The sequence below is a fragment of the Diorhabda sublineata genome, chromosome X, assembly GCF_026230105.1.
Source record: "Diorhabda sublineata isolate icDioSubl1.1 chromosome X, icDioSubl1.1, whole genome shotgun sequence".
In the NCBI taxonomy this organism is placed as follows: Eukaryota; Metazoa; Arthropoda; class Insecta; order Coleoptera; family Chrysomelidae; genus Diorhabda; species Diorhabda sublineata.
This window is the reverse complement of record NC_079485.1, coordinates 36,533,723-36,557,334: the sequence shown is the minus strand read 5'-3', so window position 1 is coordinate 36,557,334 and position 23,612 is coordinate 36,533,723. Positions and strand designations below refer to the sequence as shown.

At 29.8% G+C, this 23,612-nt stretch overlaps 1 protein-coding gene across 2 annotated transcripts; it reads left to right on the top strand.

Moving 5' to 3' along the window:
* The first annotated feature begins 1,097 nt into the window (after positions 1-1,097).
* On the top strand, positions 1,098-21,769 carry LOC130451771 (transcription initiation factor IIA subunit 1-like). Of its 2 annotated transcripts, none has more exons than XM_056790997.1 (6): positions 1,098-1,552; positions 13,348-13,516; positions 16,352-16,555; positions 18,349-18,780; positions 20,806-21,113; positions 21,500-21,769. In XM_056790997.1, the coding sequence occupies exons 1-6, from the start codon at positions 1,523-1,525 to the stop codon at positions 21,605-21,607; spliced, it is 1,251 nt and encodes a 416-aa protein (XP_056646975.1). In that variant the 5' UTR covers positions 1,098-1,522; the 3' UTR covers positions 21,608-21,769. The 2 variants fall into 2 exon arrangements, with proteins under 2 accessions (XP_056646975.1, XP_056646976.1); XM_056790998.1 differs by having other exon boundaries at positions 1,107-1,552; positions 18,349-18,621.
* The last annotated feature ends 1,843 nt before the right edge of the window (positions 21,770-23,612 follow it).

Sequence of the window (23,612 nt, the reverse complement as noted above, 5' to 3'; positions counted from 1 at the left end):
GCAGTTTTATTTTATGTTGTGCTTGGGTGTTTTAGATTCCATTGTAATGAAGTATTTCGATAATGTATTATCTATTATCCTTCGTGACTTGTTCTAATATATTTATTAAAATAATTTGCTAGCTGTTGTGGAAGTCCTTGTACATATGATAAGGAAATGTCTTCTACATTTTGATGTTTTGTTTCTTAATTAAATGTAGTATTTATTTATACTTTTTTTGAATATGTTATTTATAATTTTCTCAGTATCATTATTTTCTCTTAATGCAGCTTTTGCTTTTTCAATAGCTTTGAATCTTAATTCAGGACCTGATAGTTGGATAGCTCTAGCAGTCAAACTAATTATTACTAATCTCGTTTGTGACAGTTAGCAAGATTGAAAATAGATTTTTATTTTTATATTCATATTGTAGGTGATCTATTAATATAATTATGAAAATTGTCAATGTAAAGTCATATTTTGATAAAGACCGAAAAAGGTCGGATATAAAAATTTCACGTGTTTTTAAACGAAGTTTCAATAAAAGAGACTTAAAATGAAGACGAAAATGTTATTTTGAACTTATTTTGTATCAAATGAAACCTCATGATAAATCATCACGAAAAACATATTAAAAGGTCACACAGTGGTGTAAATGAACATAAACAATGTTTTAGATAATTTCTTCCAAATTTAATTGTAGACGATCAAACAAATACACAATCATTATGGTAACAAGTTCGTTTATATCGGTATATTTCACATATTTACCAACCTCCATTTAATATAATAAACACTACATCCAAAGCCACATTTTTTAGATGTCACATAAAAAGTTTTTATAAAGCATTGGTCATTTTGCACATATTAAGCATCTTGTGTAAAATGAATAAAAATCATCCATTTACTTTTCAACACATCCCCTTTATCGCCACAGAAATTTTTAATTATACATGTATATTAATTTGGACTTATTTACGGTTTTCTGTACGAACCACGTCCGTATCATAATAATTTTTTGAGTGAATTTAAAGAATACTCTCGACAACATTCGTTTATTTATACAACATTACTGTGATTTTACTGCAACCATTTATGTTGTTATCAACTATCATTACATTGAAACGATTTGAATACGTAAACAAAAATTGAATAGCCTTAATCAACAAAAGTTAGTATCTCCACAACAATCACTGTAAATATATGGCATTTATCTTATCGCTGTAGTATAATTTGGCGGTAAAGCAACCACACTTTAGCCAACCGAACAAACAACGAAAATTAAAATCAGTTAATTAATTCCGAGGTATAACCATAATTCAAAACGAGGTAGAGTTTTGTTGTGTACCTGTGGAACGTCATCATCATGCCAGTCAACTTCGCGTAACTAGTCAGTACAGTTGAACAAGTTGGTGAATCGCGAGTTCGTATCGTCGAATTATAATGGAAAGCTAGGTAGAGAAAGTTTAGAAATATTGTTTTTGTTAAAAATACAACCGCTGAAATTAGTTTAAATAACGCACTACGAATAACTGTGTTTGAAATGTCCAGTTCGATATGTAAAGCATCAGTGGTAAGTGTACAACTTTTTGAATTTGAGTCTAAATTAATAAGTACACGATATAAAAATTCCCAGAAAAGATATTGGAGTTTTTAGTAATATATCTAGAGCTCTTGCGACAATAGAAGAATTTTCATTATTTTAGTGCAATACAGTAGTTGTTTTAAATGACCTTCGACAAACGTACTGTTCTCTATGAAGTACATTTCGCAACAGAGTCGTTAAAATAAATAGATACCTATAAATTCACATTTTTTAACAAATCCCCATTTATCTAATCTTTACGGTTTTCAAGCGTAAGATATTAGAAGATAATGTTGTAGAACTTGTATTCTATTGTCATTATATTGAAATAAGTACTTACTCTTTACCTAATGTATAATTTCTACCGTTGTGTGAATTGGTGTCACTGCTTAAGTCATTAAATCAAGTTAATTTTTATATTGACGCACATGTGATAACATATTTTATTTCAAAAAAATATAAATAAACATTATCAACAACTTTATTTCATAGAAAAAAGTATGTCATGAGGCTTTGCTGATTATAAAAACATTCTCTATTCATTAAGAATAATAGCTCTGTATTCTTTAATTGTTGACAAATACTACAAATTAGATATTAAAGCAGAAATCAATTCACCTAAAAGAAGCATATCTCAAAATATCACCAATTAGTGACCGATATCTTTTAACAAATTATTTTCAAAGTAAACATGTTTAATGATAAAATGACAGAGATTTATATCATGACTTTTATCCAAAATTCTAGTAGTAGTAAAGTAGAGTACTTTGCGTCTAAGCGATTTACCGTAATAATTAAGATCTCGGAAGCTTTAAGCACAAAGTGCTAAAAAAAGCTAAACATTCCAGTACCATCATTTACATTGAGAATTAAAGACTCACCAGTAACAACATTTATTCTGTTATTATTTTTTGATGAATCGTCTGGATTTTAGGTTTCTCTAAATTGGAACGGATTTTTTGAAAGAAATTACATTTACATTTTTTTTATCCTCAGTTTATATCAGAAGAAGAAGCACCTTTTAATTTTAATTGTGTATAGTACGTTCAATTTTATAACATAAAATTATAAATTGTACTTAAATTATTTAAGTTTTCTCAATCACCAGCTTTATTTTGATATTCATGTGGTGATCTACTGATTGCTATAATAATGCTAGTTGCCAGTGTTAAATTATGTTCTTATAAAGACTGAAATTAGTTCTAAACGTGTATATATGTATATATGAAGTAAATATCCCAATTGAAAAAAAAATCGAATGATAGATTGCATCTTATCTGGCCAAAAAATGTTTTTGGAGTTTGAAAAAGTACCGTTTGTAAAGAGTGCTTATTTATTTAATAATTCTAACAACTTAAGTCTTTTGCTTAAAGCCATTCCTTCACTTGAGGTTGTTGTAATGTACAAAATAGTTATTACCAATTTGCACTGAAAATGTTAAAGTAATTTTTCTTGCTATAAATGCTATTTTTTATAAGACACGTTACATTACCATAGGAGTTTTCTTATAAGCATACTTATAATCAAATCAAATATAATTATAATTCCGTCATACGTAACATAATATAATTCATTGTTTTGAAGACGTCTTCGGGAGGACTTCCAAGATACATTAGATGGTACGGATTATTGGATTATGGTTATTGATAAACATACTTTTTATGTTTGATGAAATTGAACGGAAAATATATTTTAAATTTTATATCAGCTAAAGGTGCAAGATGAATTACCCAATTTGATTTTCTCCCTTTCTGGTTTCAGTTTCAGTTAGGATTTTACTAGTTTTCACTATAATTCAATATTTGTTTATTATTTTGACTTTCCTCATCATTTTTACATTCCTATCTTCATCTAACTGCAATTCCTTTAATCTTTAATTCATTATGAACAAATTTCCATTTAATTAATCTTCCTTTGTAGATTGTGGATGCTCTTAAATCTTGAGATCGTTGTTTGATTTGAAATAAAATATTTAGCAAAGTAAAGCTTGGAGGAATTTTCTATTCGAAACTTTGGAATGGCCACTCAATTCCGGATTGCTTTTTAATAATGAGTGATAAATCAGTTTGTTTTTCTGTGATTATCAATAAGGGTTCATTTGTTTTATCACTATTTGCTGCTTCTTCGATTACTGGTTCATGTTATTGCCGCATCAGATATATTTTTTATTGAAACTATCAGCTACAGCTGCACTGTTTACATTACCACCACACCAACTCTCACAATTATACTATCTGACGAACGTAATATATGTATATTTGCCCCTTTAAAAACATTATTGAAATGTATTCAGATGAATTACATTTACATTTTCACTAGTCACTATTGGACCTTCGATGGAGCTGCCACGTTAGGGAACATGGTGATAATAGTATTGTTGTTAGTTGGATTTTCAGGTGTACAAATAGTGCCTCGAGACACTTCAGATTTTATTTGTAATAATCGGGCATTATTATTGACTGTGTGCAAGCTATCGCTTTTAATCATATAAACTTTGGACTGTAAATCTTAAAAGGTATATTCCCAGTACACAGCATTTTTCATTATTTAATTTCTTGACTATTTTTATTTGTCATTTAGTATGCCTCCTTCAATCTTCGATACATTTTAATCTCTTATGGTATATTCATATTTCCTATCTATTTTATTATTATCTAATAAGTTTTTTCAGTTATATACCATCTGTCACCCATTTTTTAGCTGGTTATTCTTCTTTTTGTTCACATATGACATACTCCTCTCCTAGTTTGATCCTTAATCTGTAAATCCATATTTTAATATTAAAAAAATTCGTTGATTGGAACCGTGCTGCAACTGTAATAATACTGCCAATATCGTCTGACAGTATTGCCAATAGTTTTCAATAATTTTTTTTCAATATTCTACACTAAAAACTCATTTGACCATATTCTAAAGTAAATGTCGTATTAATTAACCTTGTAGGTGTATGCACTACTACATAAATGGTGTACATTTTTGCAAAAAATGAATCGAAAATTAGAAAAAAAAAGCAAATGTGATTTCATAGACCTATGAAACTATTTTGCTGATTTTATGACTTTACAAATTGATCAAGAGCTGCATTTTCCTACTCATATAAAAAGAATTTCAATTATTCGTACTTAAATACAAACGAAGTTTTGAATACCTCGATAGGTTATAAATATATTCAGTATTATCTCTCAGGAGATTGCTAACATAGCTAAAAGTAATAATTTTTTGGTAATATCTGAACCATATTTATAGCAGATTGTGATAATAATACAAACGTGTTATGTTTTACCATGTTTACAGAGTTGCGCGAAAGTCCGGAAGAAAATAAAATCTTTAAACCAAAAAAATTAAAAACATCCTTTTAGTGCTATTGGCGTGTAAATTAACGTAGTAGAAGTTAAAAATGTTCTCATTCCCTACTTGGCTTCACTTCTAAGCGAAAGTAAAACTTTATACGGTAGGCATCATTCAATTCTGTGTGAGTTGTTATAAAAAAATGTTATTGATTTACCTTGTTAAAACGAATAATTAAACATTTATATCCGTTGCAATTGCTTGTTTATTCGATGTAGTACAAATTTTGGGCGTTAGGTTGATTAGAAACCACTTGACTGCTTTTTCTAAAAACTAGTCTACAAACTTTTATCAGCAAGACAACGAACATCGCACTGTCGGTTTCACTAAGAAGCATTAATGTTTTGGGATGTAATGTGGAAGAGACTGACCATTTTTACCACAGTCTACAGACCCTGGCACACGTTAATACAGTTTAACTAACTTAAAACGTGTAGATATCGACAATTCATTTTGTGGATGTCTAGACATTACAGAAGTTTCATATTTTCTCGTGGTAGTCAAACACGATAATAAAATTTTTTGCAAATATTAACAAAGGCTTATCACATTACTAACAACCAGAGTGAGAAATTATTTTTTCTAGATGTAACATTTCTAATATCACTGAGTATATTAATTATATTCCCCTGCCGGAGTAATTACATGATTTCCACGAAAATTATTACACAAATTTGAAAACACTCTCACTTGAAATGGGATGTTCTTTATATTTGAATTTGTGAAGTGTTTATCACATGTACAAAAACTGATGTACACAACAGATACTAATGTAAATTGAATACATTGATATATTCAGCGAATAGTTGTTTTAGTTTGTTTTTTATCACTGATACTTAGAATTTGAGAGCTCAGATAGCTATATTGTAAACACAGTTTCACTATAATAGAAGTTAAATATGGTTAAATTTGGTGAAACCAATACAATACTAAATTGGTATAGCGAAGGATAATAAAAGCAGTTTATGGAATTATTTATTGGTATTAAAAGCTAAAACATAAAGAAATGATGGGATTTATTAATGAGAATTAAATGACAATCTAGAAGCTTTCTCCGTCAGGTAATTTATACAATAGAAAATAGAATATCTCTTAGTTATTCAGGAGAGGAGATTTTTATAGAAATAATAAAGTGCAAAGAAGGTATCTATCTGAAGGAAGGATTATTAATTGTATGAAACAATTCAAAAAAAGAGCAACACTACTTTTAAATCGAATTTTTCGTTCTCCATAGTAACAAGTGACAATTGGTAAAATTGGTAAAATTCTGTAAACCAACTATTAAAATAAGAAAAAAAATGTGGAATTTTGCTATGTAACTACATTATTATCAGTAGTATTTGTAAGTAAAACATTTAAGATATGTTGCTAAAATCGCATAAATATACAAACGTGTATTGTTTGTTGGAAAGTTTTATAAATTAATGAATATTGAAAAAAATCACTGATCGGTACTTTCATCATCAATTCTTCTCAATAAATTTGATAAGAGATATAACAGAGTGGACTCAAAAACTATACTCTAAAATATGTTACGATGAAATTTATTTGGACAGACAATATACATTTTTCGCTTGTTTTTATTTATAATGAGATCCTTCAACTGCCAATAAACAAAAGAGCGACTGGTTTGTTTGCGAAAAACTCTCGTTAAAACATTAATCAATTTTAGGGCTTAATATGACTGTTGTATAAGATGGCTAATATGTTTTTCAGCCGTAAATAATCATCAGTAGAATACCTAAATTATTTGCAATAATACGTTTATAGCTCATTATTGTTAATGATCATTAACAGAATACTCTAAATTAGCACAATTGCGCGTAGAATCGAATAACAATAAATTAGATTTGAAACAGTTGATTATCAGGCTAGCTAAAGCTATGGCTAAAGTAAGTGATTATTTCGTTTTTAATATTATTCCTTCCAGCCTCGTGGAAACTATGCGGTAGCAGACAAATAATGTAAATTAAACAATGATGGGTTGATGGGTTGAGTATCTACGTTTGACAGGGTCTTTTAGATTGACTCACTAATAGATAAAGTAGACCACGATATTGTGAAATAATAATTTCTTATAATAACTTTTTCTATGCTCTTATTTACGTTATTATTGATGTTTTCTCTTGATTATTTCTGTGATTGAATGTTATTTTTACTGCTATAAAATGAAAAACCCCTACAACTTTTTTTTAAATATTTATCACACCGGTTTATATTCGACAAACCGAGCTACCGTTTATATTGTACCGATTATTCAATTATACTGGACAATTGGATTACAAATTAAAAAAAAAGTTAGATCTTAACAATGGCATTTTGTTAATGTTGGTTGTGTTAGTAGAAGTAGAACTTTTGTTGTTAGCGTCAGTAAAAGTAAGACATTTTAAATGTTGATATATATTTTGTTTATTTATTACTGCATTGAAAAATTCTGTGTTATCAAAATAATATTCAAAATATTGTTATAATATCTCTTGTATTTAGGAATAATCGGTCAAGGGTCAAGATATTTGGTATATATAAAATTTATTGTATTTTTTTTGTAATTATATACATATATAAATATATATATATATATATATATATATATATATATATATATATAAAGCTGCATTAACGAACCATGAAATGTCAAAAAAGCATAAATTCAATTAAAGATTCAAAAATTCTTGAAACGGAATACCCGAAAAAGGAGATTTTTAGAAATGGTTCACATTCCTAAGAACGAACAAAGCTATAAATGATAAAAAAGATTTAAATAATTGAAGTAAAATTTATAGCTCTATTTTGTAAATTCTAATAAAATTACAAATAATTTGATTGATTACTGCTATATATTTGAGATGTAGGGACCAAGAAAAAATTAATTTTTCTTATTAGAACAAAGTTCTAAGTTAATTTTATTTTATTTCATATGAAGGTGATCTATAAATCAATATAAATAAGCAAATTATCAGTGTTAATATCATATTTTGATAAAGACTTAAAGAAAAGTCGAAACGTCAAAATTTATCTTTCTTTTAAAAATTATCAAAAAAAAACTAATTTTAAAACAGAAGAGACCTAAAATCAAGAACATTTAGATACATTAATATATAAAAAGGTTTAAGAAATAAGAAGTGATTGTCTCAGTCCACTAAAGAAGTATCTAAGCTATTTTTGCTGACTTAACTATGTAATTATTTAAATATCATTAAGTATAAGAATCTGTTCTTTGTTCTGTTCTGTTCTGTTCTCATATTCATTATTTAACTAGGGTAAATTGTTAACTTAATATTTTTCATACAAGATCTCCGATTTATTTAACAAAAAGCGTGAATTTCGTTGTAGAAGCTCATGTAAATTTTTCTATTTCACATTTTACAGCTGGAAAAAATAATGCAATAATCTTATATTTATTATTGAATTATTTATATTGTCATCTAATTTATACATACATCATACAAACCAATAGACTTTTTTTGAGTTTGTATATTACCTATATGCTTTTCCTTATCCGGTTGCTGTCATTTTCTTCATCAGCATCGGAATTATTTTGCTTTTATTACAGGTATAGTCGTGTTGATATGTGGAATTGTATCAAGAGAAGCTATAAAGATAAAAATATAAAATACTTCAATCGACTACTAAATTGCCAATGATTGGAATAACCAAATAATGAAACTCCCAAAAATTCATCAGTATAAGAATTAGAATGTTACTTCTTTTAATTCCACACTTTTTTTTGAATTTTATATCGGTCAGTTATTTCCGTCAAATTATTTTGTTCCTTACTTTTTTATTCTAGTCTTGTGGTAGGTCCAAAAACAAAAAATAAAAATACAAAAATAATGAGTATTTGTCAAAAAGTACCGAGCTTACGTCCATATCTTCACATCAGTGTTATTCTTTATCATCAAATGCTGCTTAAGGTTCGGTGAATCCGCAGGGACATTGATCTATATTTTCAAAACTTAGATTTTTTTATTGGTTTGAGCTCTTAGAGTATATTCGTAGTGCACAACACAATTAACATTTTCCCCTCTTTTTTCCAACTTTGACGGGTATTTATTGTTCGTAGTTTTAATTTTTACAATAACAAAATGCAACGAACGAAAAGACACTATAAACAACACACCAACGCGTTAGTAAAGAGTTATTGGTCATGCCTCTGCTCCACAAAGGTCGAGAGAAACGGTTTGACGCTGATATACGAAGGAATCTAGTATATTTGAATAAATTGATGTGTATTCTAGGATTATCGTTATATGAAATACAGAAAGAGAAATAACATAATAATAACGAATAAGATATCCTTATTTTATATATTATTGTCATTGTAACAAACCAAACAACGAAATTAATGGATATGGTTTCCCTGTCATGTTTAAGTATTTCTTTAATTACGTACCAGTGAAATTTGTAGAAGTTTTGTGATTACATAAAAGGATTACTGTGCATGAACACCACACAACGAATAATGTCACATATAATCTGCAACTTATGGATTATAGGTAGATATTAATGGATTAATAGTATTTTCTTTTGGAACAACTATCACGGACATTTTGTCTCGAAAACAAAAACTTGAAACTTAACTTAAAAAACTTAAAACTAAAATTTTAAGAACAAATAAAGAAAACATTCCCTTAAATGGAAGTCTATTAAATATTTAATATTTCCTACTTGGATCCTTACAACTGCATGAATCCTAAGCTTCACTGATTATTAATTGAAAATACGAGCATGGAATACAGTTCTTCCATTTAAAATTGTAATAGTTTGAAAGCATCATCGAGTGAACAGCATAAATATCCATCTATTATGAATTATTACTATATTATTACATTTAAGTATTTGAATGTTTTTTAAAATTGAAAAAATTTGTCATAAGAGAGTAAGTTTATTTTTAGACAGTTGGATAATTGGACACGAAAAAAGATCAAACGCAATTATTGTCAAAATGAGTAACTAACATCTTCCTCGTAATTTTTTATTTAAAACAAGTAAATAGGAAAACGTAGAGTGAAAATCACCTGACTACAGAGGTGCTCTGTTTAAATAGGGTACCAGACGTGAACATAGCCTTTTTCTGGCACGTTCGATGTTTTTATTTTCTTCATTTTTTTTTCACGCAAACGAAAGTTCAAAGTAAAAACCATAAACAAAATCATAATTTATTTAAAATAAATAAATGTGGTCATAAACCTTTCACTTTCAACGGTTATTCATAAGCAAACATCACAACAGTCAGACTCATCTGAACTAAAACCATCAAAATTATATAATGGATTAGACAGAGGATAAAACCACGTACTCATTTTCCTTTTTATTAATATGTTCAAAATAATCTTTCTAAATCTCTCATCGGTTTCCTGTCATATTTTTTTACATTTTCTATAACCCCTTCAGTTTTTGTTGAACCTTTCGCACGTACCTTATTTTGAAACATAATGCAATTACTTCACCTTTTCTGTTTCTGATGGTATGACTATGACCGAATTCTATGATTTCTAAATATTCCACTTCTTAAGATAATCAAATAGTATATCAGTTAACAATTTCATATTACTCTGCGTAATTTTCTTTTCCTAGGGGTCGAAAAAAAGCATTTTCACCAAAACACAACATAATAAATCATGATATTTTCTTCTGCATACAGATATTACGCAACACAAACCAAGGTCTGTGGCTTTAAAAGTTTTCAATAATAGTCATGTTTATTACCCTCTAGGCTTGAAAAGCCCTTCATCTAATACTCTGCATTTAACCATACTCTCCGCCAAATAATTATTTTGACATACGTTAATTCTAGTCTAGTCCACGAGTTTGAATGTAAATAATGTTATAAACATTATTGTCTGTTACATTACTTGGCATTTGCGCTCGTGTTAGCGAAATGAGTTATTCATTACTCCTTATACAAATAGCTTGTAAATGGAAGAACTATATACTGTACTATTTTAGAATGGTTGTTGAAGTTATTACTGACTCTATCAATAACAATCAAAAAACAGTTGAAGTTCATAATTTATATCATTCCCAATCGAAAGTAATTATTATCTATGCGCAATATTTGTTTAAACTTTCAATATAATGAGGGCTAAATCAATCAGTGTTGCTACATGTCTAAGGTTAATTCTGCCGCTCAGTAATTTTTAAATGAATGAATTTTTCTAGAGTGACGTCATTTTTTATCTGTTATTTATTCCGTGAATACCATTATATCATACCTAAGATTGTTCTAATTATCATGTTTTGCTTTGTATACGTTATTTTTTAGGTCACCATAAAAAGAAATCTAGAAGTGAAAAACCTGGAGATTATGTTCAATTGTTTCTCTTTCTTCTTCCGATCCACCTCATTCAGGTAATTCCGACTACAATGCCAAAATGTATTAAAGTGTCCAGCTAGAACCAAATTTTTATAATAATACAGTTGCTATTGTAGGTTAGGGTAATGCGAATGAAAATTTTCCTAATTTATTTAAATGGTCGCCTCCTTTTCCATGCTGTTATGAAAAAATTTGTCGTGAGTTTCGTTAAACACTCCGCATACCTGAATCTAACCTTTAACAAGATATTTAGCTTCTAAGGGTCCGATGAGAGATTTTCGGTTACATCATATAAGGTCTGAAAAACTCTTGGATGACCTCCACAATTGTTAATAGAGACAACTGTTTTCATATATTTTATAACGTAAAGACATGTATGTTATCAGTACATAAAAAAAGTTATTTCTCCATATTTCTATTTTTTATGAGAATTATACTTTTCATCTGGAAAATAGTATCACACCAATATCTGGAATTTTTGCCATTATCAGTCAGGTTTGATGGAATTGTAGTTTTAACAAAAACAACTGCTATTTGCTTTACGTTCTCAAAATTCCAATCTATGATCTAAATCATCAGGCAACTATTGTGAACGTTACTTTGCGTAGATGAAATGTACTATATATGGAGTAATACTAACATACCTTTTCTAATGTATTTTGCCAAATGATTACTTGGATTTTTAATATAAGTTTGTAAAACATCTTAAAATATAAAATTATTAATTGAAGCATTTTTTCGGCCGACTTTTGACTAGACCTGTCAACGACTTTATCAACGAACCTTCATTATTTTGGTAAACATAATAAAAATAATAGTAATGGGTATTTCATACATACATAAGTTTTTTAAGAATACTGAACAAAATTACAATTAATTTGTCATTATCATAATTAATACCAACCATAACATACCGAGCCACAAAAAACAAATTAAAATAGTTGTTTTATGTGTTTCGATAATTAACGAAAATGGAAAATTATATTGTATTTACTATTTAAAAATAAATTGTACGGTTCAAAAGCTTGAGTGGCCTTTTATGGTTGACATTCTAACTATGGACATCGACTAAATCCACTGTCCATTAATTTTGAGGTCTCTAATGAACTACCTGTTTGCTCTATATTTGCTCATGTGAATGTCATGTTTTGGTGCAGTAGGTGAAGATCTACAGTACACTGGTAGTTAATTACCGATTTTTACGATAATGTTCTTTTGTATGTAGTAGCTAAAAGATTATTAGACATTATTATTATTAATACATTGTTTTATCTTCATAGTTTCATTGCTGATTTTAACAAGATATCCCAAGTATATAATAGGTTACTTGAAAAGTATTTTCCAGTTTTCACAATAAATGGTGTTTGTGGTAGTATATCGAAAACCATTAGTTCGATTTCAGTACTACACTATTGATCAAATTACAAAAGAAAATTCGAAACAGGCACCCGGAGTTGGTCAATAGAACGGTTATTGTATCTCACCACGACAATGCCAGGTAGCATACGTCTTTGATAGCTTGTCAAAAATTTTCTGAATTTCGTTGGGTAGTTCTATTGCACTCAATGTATAATATAATAGCTTGGATGTTACGCCGCCTGACGCTAAAAAACTTTCTTGTTCGAAAAAAATTTTACATTAAAGGAGAAGAAAATAATAATGGCACTGTGCGATACGGTGTTGCCGATCTTCAAGTAAGATCAATTCTAGAGAGACAAGTTTTGGGTGTGTATAATTTACCCGAAAATATGTTTTAAATCGGATTTCAATTAATAAAATGCCAAGTAGCTTTGAAGATATAAAAAAAGACCGTTTACGAAGAGAGCTTATCCCGTTTTCCACGACTTCAGAGAGCTCTCTTCAACTTCGTTAACCACCAGCAGTCTTTTCCTTTTATAACTCGAAACTGTAGAAGATGGTTAGTGTATGAAATAAATTTTTCAGTATTTTTGTCGTATTTTTCATTCATTTTGATATATTAATATTTATTACTGATTATCTAAGTTAAACGCGATAGGAAAAATAATAATTGATCCAGAAAACAAAAACTGTTGCACTCTTCAGGGTGTTGACAACTTTCTGTGAAATTATAGAAAATATCAATTATTTTCTGTTTCAGTACAAAGCATATCAAGATGTTATTGGTGATGTTATTTCGAACGTAAGAGAACACTTCATTGAAGATGGAGTTGATGAAACAGTATTACAGGAGCTTAAGAATATTTGGGAGGCGAAATTGGCAGCTACGAAAGCAGTGGCTGAGAATAGAGAAGTCGATAAACTTCTGAGTATGTATATTTATTTAAAAAAAAATATTCTTAATTTAAATCCGAATAAATAACGTGTATTAACTAAAAGTGAGAATTGGATTGTTAACTAGAGTCAATTTTATCTTTTCTTGATATTCCAGTGTTGATACAAAATATTCCATTTTAATAACTGAAAGTGATAAGACTACATTTATTATTAATTTTGGAAATACCAACGAAGAATACAATTGTAAAATAATGAAATCACGATTGAAGTACACATTTATAAATGAAATACACTTACATTTATTTTTTAAATGGTAATAAAAACGTCAAATAAAAATGATATCAAAATCAGTATTTTTATAATTATAGACAATTTGAGAGAATTTTTACCATTATTTAATTAAGTATATATATGCATTTGAATCAGTTGCTCCCAAATGCTTCCTGTGAGGAACGAAACTTTAAAATTTAATACAATGTGAATGACTGTTAATCAACCCTAAAGCCCAAAAATTATATCATAAAAAATATACTTGATTTCTTTCTTCAACCAATTAGCTACATTTAAAAGCTGAAGAAAAATACAAAACCACCTTATTCTTTTTTTGTTCTTTCACCTTTGTCGTTAATGGAAATTGAGAGACATTCTCTCGAGGACAAAAAAATTAAAAATATATTTTTCGCGCTATTAATGTAGCACTTATTAGAAATTTCAAATTATGCTGCTTCTAGATGAACAATTGGAACGTAAAGTATATTCTGCCCTAGAGCTTTTAGGAAATAACTATTACAGGTATATGCAATGATGAGACGATACGTTGAGAATGAGCTAAACTTTATTTCTTTAAATTTACTACATTAGTCCATTTCCTAAAGAAGTAGATCCGTATATCCTCTTCAATAGGACGGTGCTGCTCACAGTTTGATATTGTTGTCAGAGAATATCTCCATGAAATCTTTACGAGACAGACTTAATTAAATTTAATTAAATTCTTTAGGGGCATCTGAAAACAAAGGTTCGTCAAAGTAGGCCCGCTCTTATTGAATATGTTAAAAAAAATTAGAGATAAATCAAATATCACATCAGCTGAGCTATTCGGAATTGTGTGAATGGGCCCTAGACGCCTACCAAGAACAGGGTGGAGGACATGTTGTAGTCAACATCTGTAACGTGAATTCACTTGTCAGTAGCACTAAAAAGTAGCGATGGCTCGGTTATTTCCCATTTTCGTGCGTTATTCAATGACTATACATGACGTGCCTTCTGAGAAAAAGTTGGGTAATTTTGCAGCTATGTAAATAAAAAAAATTCCATTGTTTTGGCCAGAAATACGTCTAACGTGAAATTAATTCAAGTATTTAAGGTTTTCTTTAAATATATGGTTGAAGAAAAATAATTTTATTTCGTGCAACTCTGTATACAATACGAGTCTGTTTGTTTGGAATGAATTCATTATTCCAATACAATTCTTTTAATGCGAGGATCCTTCGTACAATGTACACTGTACCAATCATTTTTGAAATGGCAGAACAGTCATTTTGATTACTATTTCTATAAGACATGTGTAGTTGTGCATAACTGCCAAATATAAAATTTTAACTCCTTACCAAACACTGCAGAATTGAAATTGGAAAATATGTATAAATTATCATCTTATGAAAAACCAGCTATCTATATATTAAAAAAAAAACTAAGATTGCCGTTGCAGTTCCAAAATGATGCCGTTCAATGATATTTCAATTTAGGAAGAAGGCAAAACTCAAGGAGAATTATGTGACGTGGAAAGGGAGGCTGAGCAGCAACAGGAATGTTTTTGCAGTGTTTCATCTTCGATCCACACTCGTTCTTCTGAAAATGACATGAACCACTGACAAACCTGGATGGTTTACAAAGCGCTCTCTATGTAGGTATGCAAAACTTTTGTCAAATTTCAGCATGCCTACGTATTATTAAGTATTGTACTGTGTTTAACTATTGCCGAATCTATTATCTATTTTGGGCTGCTTAGAATCCATGCTGGCCGAGGGAAGTCCATATTGACCGCCTGGAACAAGTAAATGTTTGGGAAGGGCTTTAAGGAAATCAAGTTAAAGAATCAGTATTCGTTGAGGAATCTTAAATGGGAAATAATAGTTGGATTCTTTCAAGATGAATTAGTGCCATGATTGACTAATTTGTTTCCGAGTCTTATACCGAATAGTTTCAACAAGATGTAGGGCCTCCACATTTCATAAGACTTTTTATCGCGTTTAAGATATTTTTAAACAGTCATTGGATAATATTATGAGCATTCGATTGACTGAAATAATTAAAATCAATTATTTGATTTTTTCGTAACTTTATTACTTTTCATTTTATTATAATTGTTGCCAAAGTTATGTACAACTTCACACATCACACAAATATAGCCATCAGAATGGCAGTGCTGCGATTTACAAACGCAACCATAACGTCATATCTCTGAATTGGGGTATTTTTTATATTATATATTACTATTGTATGTGGAAAATAGTGATTGGAAATACTAATTGATTGTTAATATATTCATTAAAATTAACAAATCCTGCAAGAATAGAATCAGAAAAGAATGAATGGTGTTTGAAGAATGTGAGTTTTATACTAAGTGTCAATATACTTAATGCTAAGAAACTCTACCATGGTTCATATTCATAGGAAAGGTTCTAAACGAAAAATATATAGGATATTTAGGAATTATAAAATTACCCAATTGCGATTAGATTCTCATACTGCTTCTGACGAAAAAAAAAAGAGTGAATGGCAATTATTTCTAATAAATAATCCTTTTAAAAATTGGATGGTTTCGTCCACAGAGTTTACTCTACTTTTTCATCATACATTTTTTATAGCACCGAGTAACAAACCAAAGCCAGACTATATTAATCCAAATTATCTCAAACCACTACCACCGGCTATACATCAATTACACCTACAACAACAACAACAACAACAACAGCACCAGCAACAACAACATCAGCAACAACAACAACGACAATTAATAAATAATAAACAAATAGTTGGCCAAGTAGCACCAAATAATCATATGCCGCAAGGTAAGTTAGTGCACGGTTAGAAAAACATTATCATTTGAGTGAATTTACAAATAATCCGTTTTTGTTATGTTATCTGTTTACTATTGAAATTCCTGTCATCGACAACATTAAAAAAAATTCAAACGAAACGTTTCCATAACATCGAATACTATGAATTCAAAGATCATTACAAAATATTTACTTTTTTGTATTTTTTCTGGAAATTAGTTTTTTCCAAATAAGTTTCATCTGTTTAACCATTTCATTGCATTTTTACATTGCAATATTAATAAAAACTTGAGAATTCGCTACAAACCAAGGCACTTTTGAACATATTTGTAGTACTCCTATATGGACAGTTCGTATGGAAAAAATGTCCCTACGGTACGGTTCCGACAATATTCATTTTTTCTCTTGTTCGAGACACTTTATCCACACTGTGTATGCTTGAGAATGCGCAGAGTCGAGCTGGAACCTCGGAGGATAGAGAAATCGTTGCCGTTCTGTTTTCCTTAGTCGGACCAGCTTCCACTTATAGAAACTTGTCCGTATAGAAGTATTACATATATGACATCAAGGTCAATAGTGATATTTATTCAATTTTTTCTTCTTCTTCTTATGTTCATATTCAAATTCTGAAATATTAAAACAAACACAAGTCGAATAGTGATAATATTAGACTTTGTTTATTATAAAATGAAGAATAGGGTTTCAATTTCCAATTATAAATTATGCATCTAGCGAAAGAGCAACTTAAACATTCAGTGTTCAGTACGAGACATTAATCCTGTTCCTTAATTTGTAAGGGTCAGCTAGTAGTGGATCGTAGGAGCCATAAACTCTTAATCATCTCGTACTATTTCTTTTATGAACACAAAACTAATGATACTATCACTAGCTGCATATTATAATATATATTATAATAAGAATAAGAATAAAATGGGTTATTACGAACCAATATTGAATTTTAGTAATTTATAGTTTTGTATATTTTACTGTCTGTCAGGTCAAAGGAACCGACGTAAAGGTCTGTTAGGTCTGCCTCCAGAAGTATGAGATTTTGATTATACAATTTGAAATATAATGTAGCTGGGACCACTGCGACCACGCTTATCTAGTGCCCACGTCATGGTTGTTAGGTATAACAGACTCACTGAGGAAATTTTAGGCTTTCCTAAATTATATGTGGTCTGCCGATCACTAGCTCTAGGACTATTCTGCTCTCTAGTGGTCATGTTTTCTACTAGCGGAATCATTTTGTGTTCATGCTTTGTAAGTTTAATGTGATTGAAATTTTGAAGTATTAAAAACATGTTTTTCATTTTGAAAACTATGGTGATTCTAAATTGCGACCAATGAATTTAAATATTCTGCCTCCAGCCTGTTCAGTTTCCGCAGATATTAACTGCTTACTGTTAAATTTTTTCAATCAGATAATATGTATGACCTTTAATTGTTTCCATTAATCACAAAGCTATAAAATATTTTTAATGTGGTTTCCAGATTCTTTGTGTAATAATCACTTTGACGTCAGCGTACAGCAAAATAGCGTTATTCACACCGTCATCCAATTCAATTATTCCACTTGACCAAAAATCTTTAAATACCAATGCGCATATTATTTCATTGATAATAAAAACAAATGATTTCATATGTTCATCACTTTGGACCGACTCACTTTACACCAATTCAATTTTTAAAAGTAGACATAGGGCGTATCATAATTTAGAATATGATACAGAAAAATGTATTTTTATATTTTCATCCTTTTATGATTGTCGAATGTACCATTAGGTAATTATATACTTTTTCAGGTTCTCTTGGCCACGGTCCTGCAGAATGGCGACGAGTTCCAATTCAAATTAATATTCCGTCGCCCCTTGGATCAGCCGAAGGTCACAGAATTCTCTCTATAGATGTGCCGGAAGTTTTCTTACAAGGCCATCATCTTAAATCAATCCTAACTGGACAAGCTATTAGTACAACAATGGGATTACCATTGCCAACAGCATGTGCTTTCCTTCAAGATCATGTCAACGCTGCATTCATTAAACACCAACAAAATTATTTCAGCTCTTTGAATAACGGTAACCCACACATGTTGAATCACATGCATGACCGCTTACTTGAAAGTAGACTCAGAGGTATACCTCAAGGTGACGGTCCAGCAGACTACTCTTATGCGTCTCTAACTAACTCTTCAATTAACACCCTTTCAACTAATAATAATAATATTAGACATAAGGGTAAGTAATGTAAATATTTGATATGTATAACATTTTCCGCATCTTACCATTTATCATAAATGTGCGGCATCTAAAATATGTAGATTTTTTGGAAATCATTGTTTTCCTGTTGGTAACTCAATTCCATAAAAGGTGATTTTACCAAAACCAGGACTGGAAGTTTAGCTAATACCCGTAGAATGCTTGATAGTAATGTACTGTAACATGAAAAATTTTAAAAAAATCAAATGTGCTTTGTAAACACTATAGCCAATTAAAAGTTTTACAAATCATGTCCACCCTGAGGGACTCTATATATGATAGTAGTGTGTGAAGTTCCCCATGACTCATCTTGTATATTCCGTACTGCTCTCTCGGGTCCATCTTTATTTTCAGTTTCAACCGAGGTGTCCGACGAAGTGGTGTTGGAAAAGTTGGATTATTTTCCTTCCTTTTTTAACTGAACAAAACGTTTTCGCAAATATTTTCAGCGCATTTGCTACTTTCTGAAATATATAATATAAACAGAAAAAGGTTGAAAAAGTCCGCCGTTGTTTTTTCTTAATTCAAAAATATTCAATAAAACTTATAACAAACTCTGTGTTATTTTCCAGCCATTTCTGAAAATAACTGTTGGTTAATATACCGTTACAAGTTTAATCAGGCACTTGTTAGACGCAATTCTTAAAATATTCTCCTTATATTTACAAATTGTACAAAATTATAAACACTATACACCATTAATAAGTAGTAACATAACCATTGTAATATTTTCATGCTTACCGAGGTAAAATCAAATAAAAATTCAAATTAGTTTTTAAAAGAACTGATTTCAACTATATACACAGTAAACAAAGCTCGCGTTAAATTCAACTATTAATACTGTCAGTTTTTTATGTATCGTACCGTAAATTATAACGTTGTCTCTTTTTACGATTACTACTGTCAATTTAAAGAAACTATTACGCTTTTGGTCTTGTAAAGAAGACAATCAATCTTATGTTGTTATGTGATGAATTCTATTGATAGTATATAGAAAATATGTGTTCAATAAATCGTGATGGAAGACCTCCGCCGTTTCTACGTGATTTAAACAATTGTATATGCTGCTGTTGAATCAATCCATTTTTAGTCAACAATTTTTTTACACCTTCAATGTTTTATAGGCAGCTGGCAATCGGTCAGAGCAACCTTTGCCATTTGATTTCCTTTTCCTATTAAATCCTGCAAACCAATTAATAACTGTTGCTCGCGAAGAGAAAGACTAGCCAAAACATTCTCTTATTTTAAAATCATTATAAAGAATGTCGCGAAATCCACGTCGACAAGTTCCATTATTACCTACAAAATTTCACAAACTAGGATACTGGGATAGTGGTTTGATCAAGACTTTATCCCAGATATAAAGAAGTACGAAATTGTTTTAGAGTAAGTTGCAGTTGCGTTTTGCCGCTTGTAGGCTATTCTTCTTTTGTCCCCTCTGCAATTGGATACCTTATTTCTTAATTATTCAAATTAAATTTTAAATCAACGTAATTTTAACTTTATATAGAGAAATAGAGAATTAACGTTTAATGTAAGAACCTTGTTTTTCTTAAGGCAAGGAGTTATTCAAAAACACAATTCTTACCATATTTTACAAAGTCTTTAGTAAATTATTTTCCTTTCTATAAAAAATTCAGAACTCATCTTCCCCATGTGAACAATATTTTTTTAATTTTATAAATAAATTAAAAAAATTAGAACATATTGACCACTCCTTAAAATTTGCCGCCGTAGTCTTTAAAACAATTTCATCTCAGGTTCATTAAATTTTTATGGCTTTTCACAGGACTTAAGTTAGTTCAAGATTTAACTTATGAGCCAAAATAATTTAAAATACCTACCTGTGTTATAATATAGAATACCTATCAAATGTTATCAACAATTTTAATTCTATTGTTATTCCCTTGGGGATTTTCCATACAACACTCTCAATTACTATATTTTCGTAATCTCATGCACAAATTTATATTTTGAAAATATTTATCTTTTGATCTTTTACAGGTAACGAATCAGATCCAGTACTAAATTCTTCGTTTACAAACGATCTTGAAGATCAACTATTGCATAATAGGCTTAAAGGAATTCAACAGTGTGATGGACCTGCTGACTCGTCTGAAGACGATGACAAAAGTGACGAAGGATCTGAGGATATTGATGACGATAAAGAGGAAGATGAAGAAGAAATTGAAAACGACTTAGCTGGAGAAGCTGAAGAAGACCCTTTAAACTCTGGAGATGATGTTTCAGATGCTGACGGAACAGAGGAATCGTTTGAGACTGAAAATGTGATAGTTTGCCAGTATGACAAGGTACTAATGACCTCTAAATTTTAGCTTTCGGGTACTAAATAATTTTACTTTATCGAAAATATGTATTAATGAGAAACAAATAGTTTAGATTAAATGTGTAATGGATAGATTGTAGTTATAGAAAGGGTTGGAACCATAAACTGACTTTTTCAAATGTCATTATTGAACTCCATCTGTTCAACTCAACTATTTAGTATTTAGAAGTCGAGAAAAACTATAAAATATATTAAAAGAGATTTACTAATTCCACAAACAATATATCTTCTATATTTTGCTATTCAGTTTAGAAATTTTATAATGATACATCAAATTTGAGTTGGAAAATAAAATAAAAAATAAAGCTGTTATATGTTTAGGAACCTTGAATAATGTTGTATTTGTTTTAGATCACACGAAGTAGAAATAGGTGGAAATTTCATCTGAAAGACGGTATTATGAATTTAAATGGTGAAGATTTTATATTCCAGAAAGCTAACGGAGATGCTGAATGGTAGATGTTTAAAACAGATACAAAGATAGAAATATTTTTATATATTTTGCGTTGAATTTATTCTATAATTATGTTGTTTATTATTTTTAATCAGAGTTGACTGTTAATAGATTTAAGAATATTTTCCGCAATGTTTTTGGGCATTATATATGTTTGTTCTTGAAAATTTTTGTTTTATTTATACCCAGTGAATATTGAGTAGAAGAGAAATACAGAAAATGGAAACAGTGGTACTGATTGGAGTAAGTCGTAAATAAATCTATGAATTGATTGTTTCTACAAGAATTAACAAAATTTAAAACCGCCCAAATCTTCATTAATTATTTCCCACACATAATATATTAATGTTAGTACTTTCTTTGGTGTTGAATTTTTTCACATTCCCAATAAGAAAACGTTTATGTTTAATTTAATATATATATATATATATATATATATATATATATATATATATATATATATATATATATATAATGGAGCCTTGGAAAATATTAGTACACAGAAAAAAAATTTGCTACTGGAAAATTAAATCGATCTGTCATTAGGTTTTCCTCAATAACTAAATCAAGATTTGGTTCCAGCATTTTTCGTAAAAGATGAGGTTAATTAACCTATTTACAATTCTCTTATCATAATCGTTGAGTACAGCTACATCATTAATAAAAGACCTTTGCTTATTGTATCTCTCGATGTTAAGTGGAAAGTAATTTGAACGATGTACCAGGAAATGGAGACTTGCCATCTCATGTTGGATACAAAGGAGAGAATCAGCCGGGATGTACCTGCACGTAGCGGTGGTTTTCGTAAATACATCAAATTCTAGCCTATTACTAGATTATCTAAAAATTTAAGTTCATTATTTCCCAGCGTGCTGATTTCGCAGACCTTGGAGTACCTTGAGGACTTACTGTAATCGGATAATTTGGGAGCTGACATAATGGAGGAATATTTACAAATAACGAAAATATGTATGGAACAAAACTATTTCCAGTACAACAGCAAATTCTACAAACAGAATGAAGTAACCACTATGGGCAATTGCAAGCATTTCAGTATTTTCCCAGGTTATGGAACAGATATGTGGATGTAGTTGAAGTTCGAGTCGCCATGAAAATAACCAAACTTGCTTTTTGATTTCAAAACAAAGCGTTTGTTATGAATCCATATTCTTATCTAGCTAGAACTATGACTAGCTGCTGTCTCTCAGACACTTATTTTCCTAGGATTTAGTTACTGTTATCCAACCAAGCTTTTGATAATGGGTCAGCTCTCTTCCCCTCTTCTCCGTAAAATCAATGTCTTCAATCATCTAATGTTTGTCGCTCCGTCAGTAATTTGCAATTTTTTGCGCCATAGAGAAGCTAGGTATATTACATAAAATTTTACGTAAACTGTCTTCATTAGTGCTGAATGATCATCTGTAAGTTTGATTTTATCTACCCAAAAGTAGTATTATCTGGTGTTAACTCGAAAAGTTTTTCAACCAATTTTCTGAAATTAGATCATTGAGGTGAGACTACACCCATATAATTAAAACCCACCTGGTTTTTTCGAGCACTTCAAGTAATACATATTTTATTCAGAAAAATTTTACTCGCACACTCTTAATTTATACATTGAAATCTAAAAATATTAGTAACAACTTCACCTCAAGATGATCATAGGAATAAAAATATTACACAAAATTCAAAAGATAACATACATATCTATTAACATAGTTAATTATTCAATATTCACAATATGAAAAAATCCAATTACTTGCCTAATTTTATCTTTCGGACAGAGAAATATAGATGTTTTGTCCCTTCTCTGGTAGAACAACCATTAGCACAGCACATTGCATTTTATTGCAGTAGCAAACTCAAAACACTCAAAACACTTTCTCTGCAGCACTGCGTAGCGGACAACCGGTTTATGCATGGTGACTTCCAGTGATCGAAAATGAGTAGCATCTGATATTTAAGTAAGATAGACATAACAAGGGGAGGACTCTAGAGTGACTCTTCTTG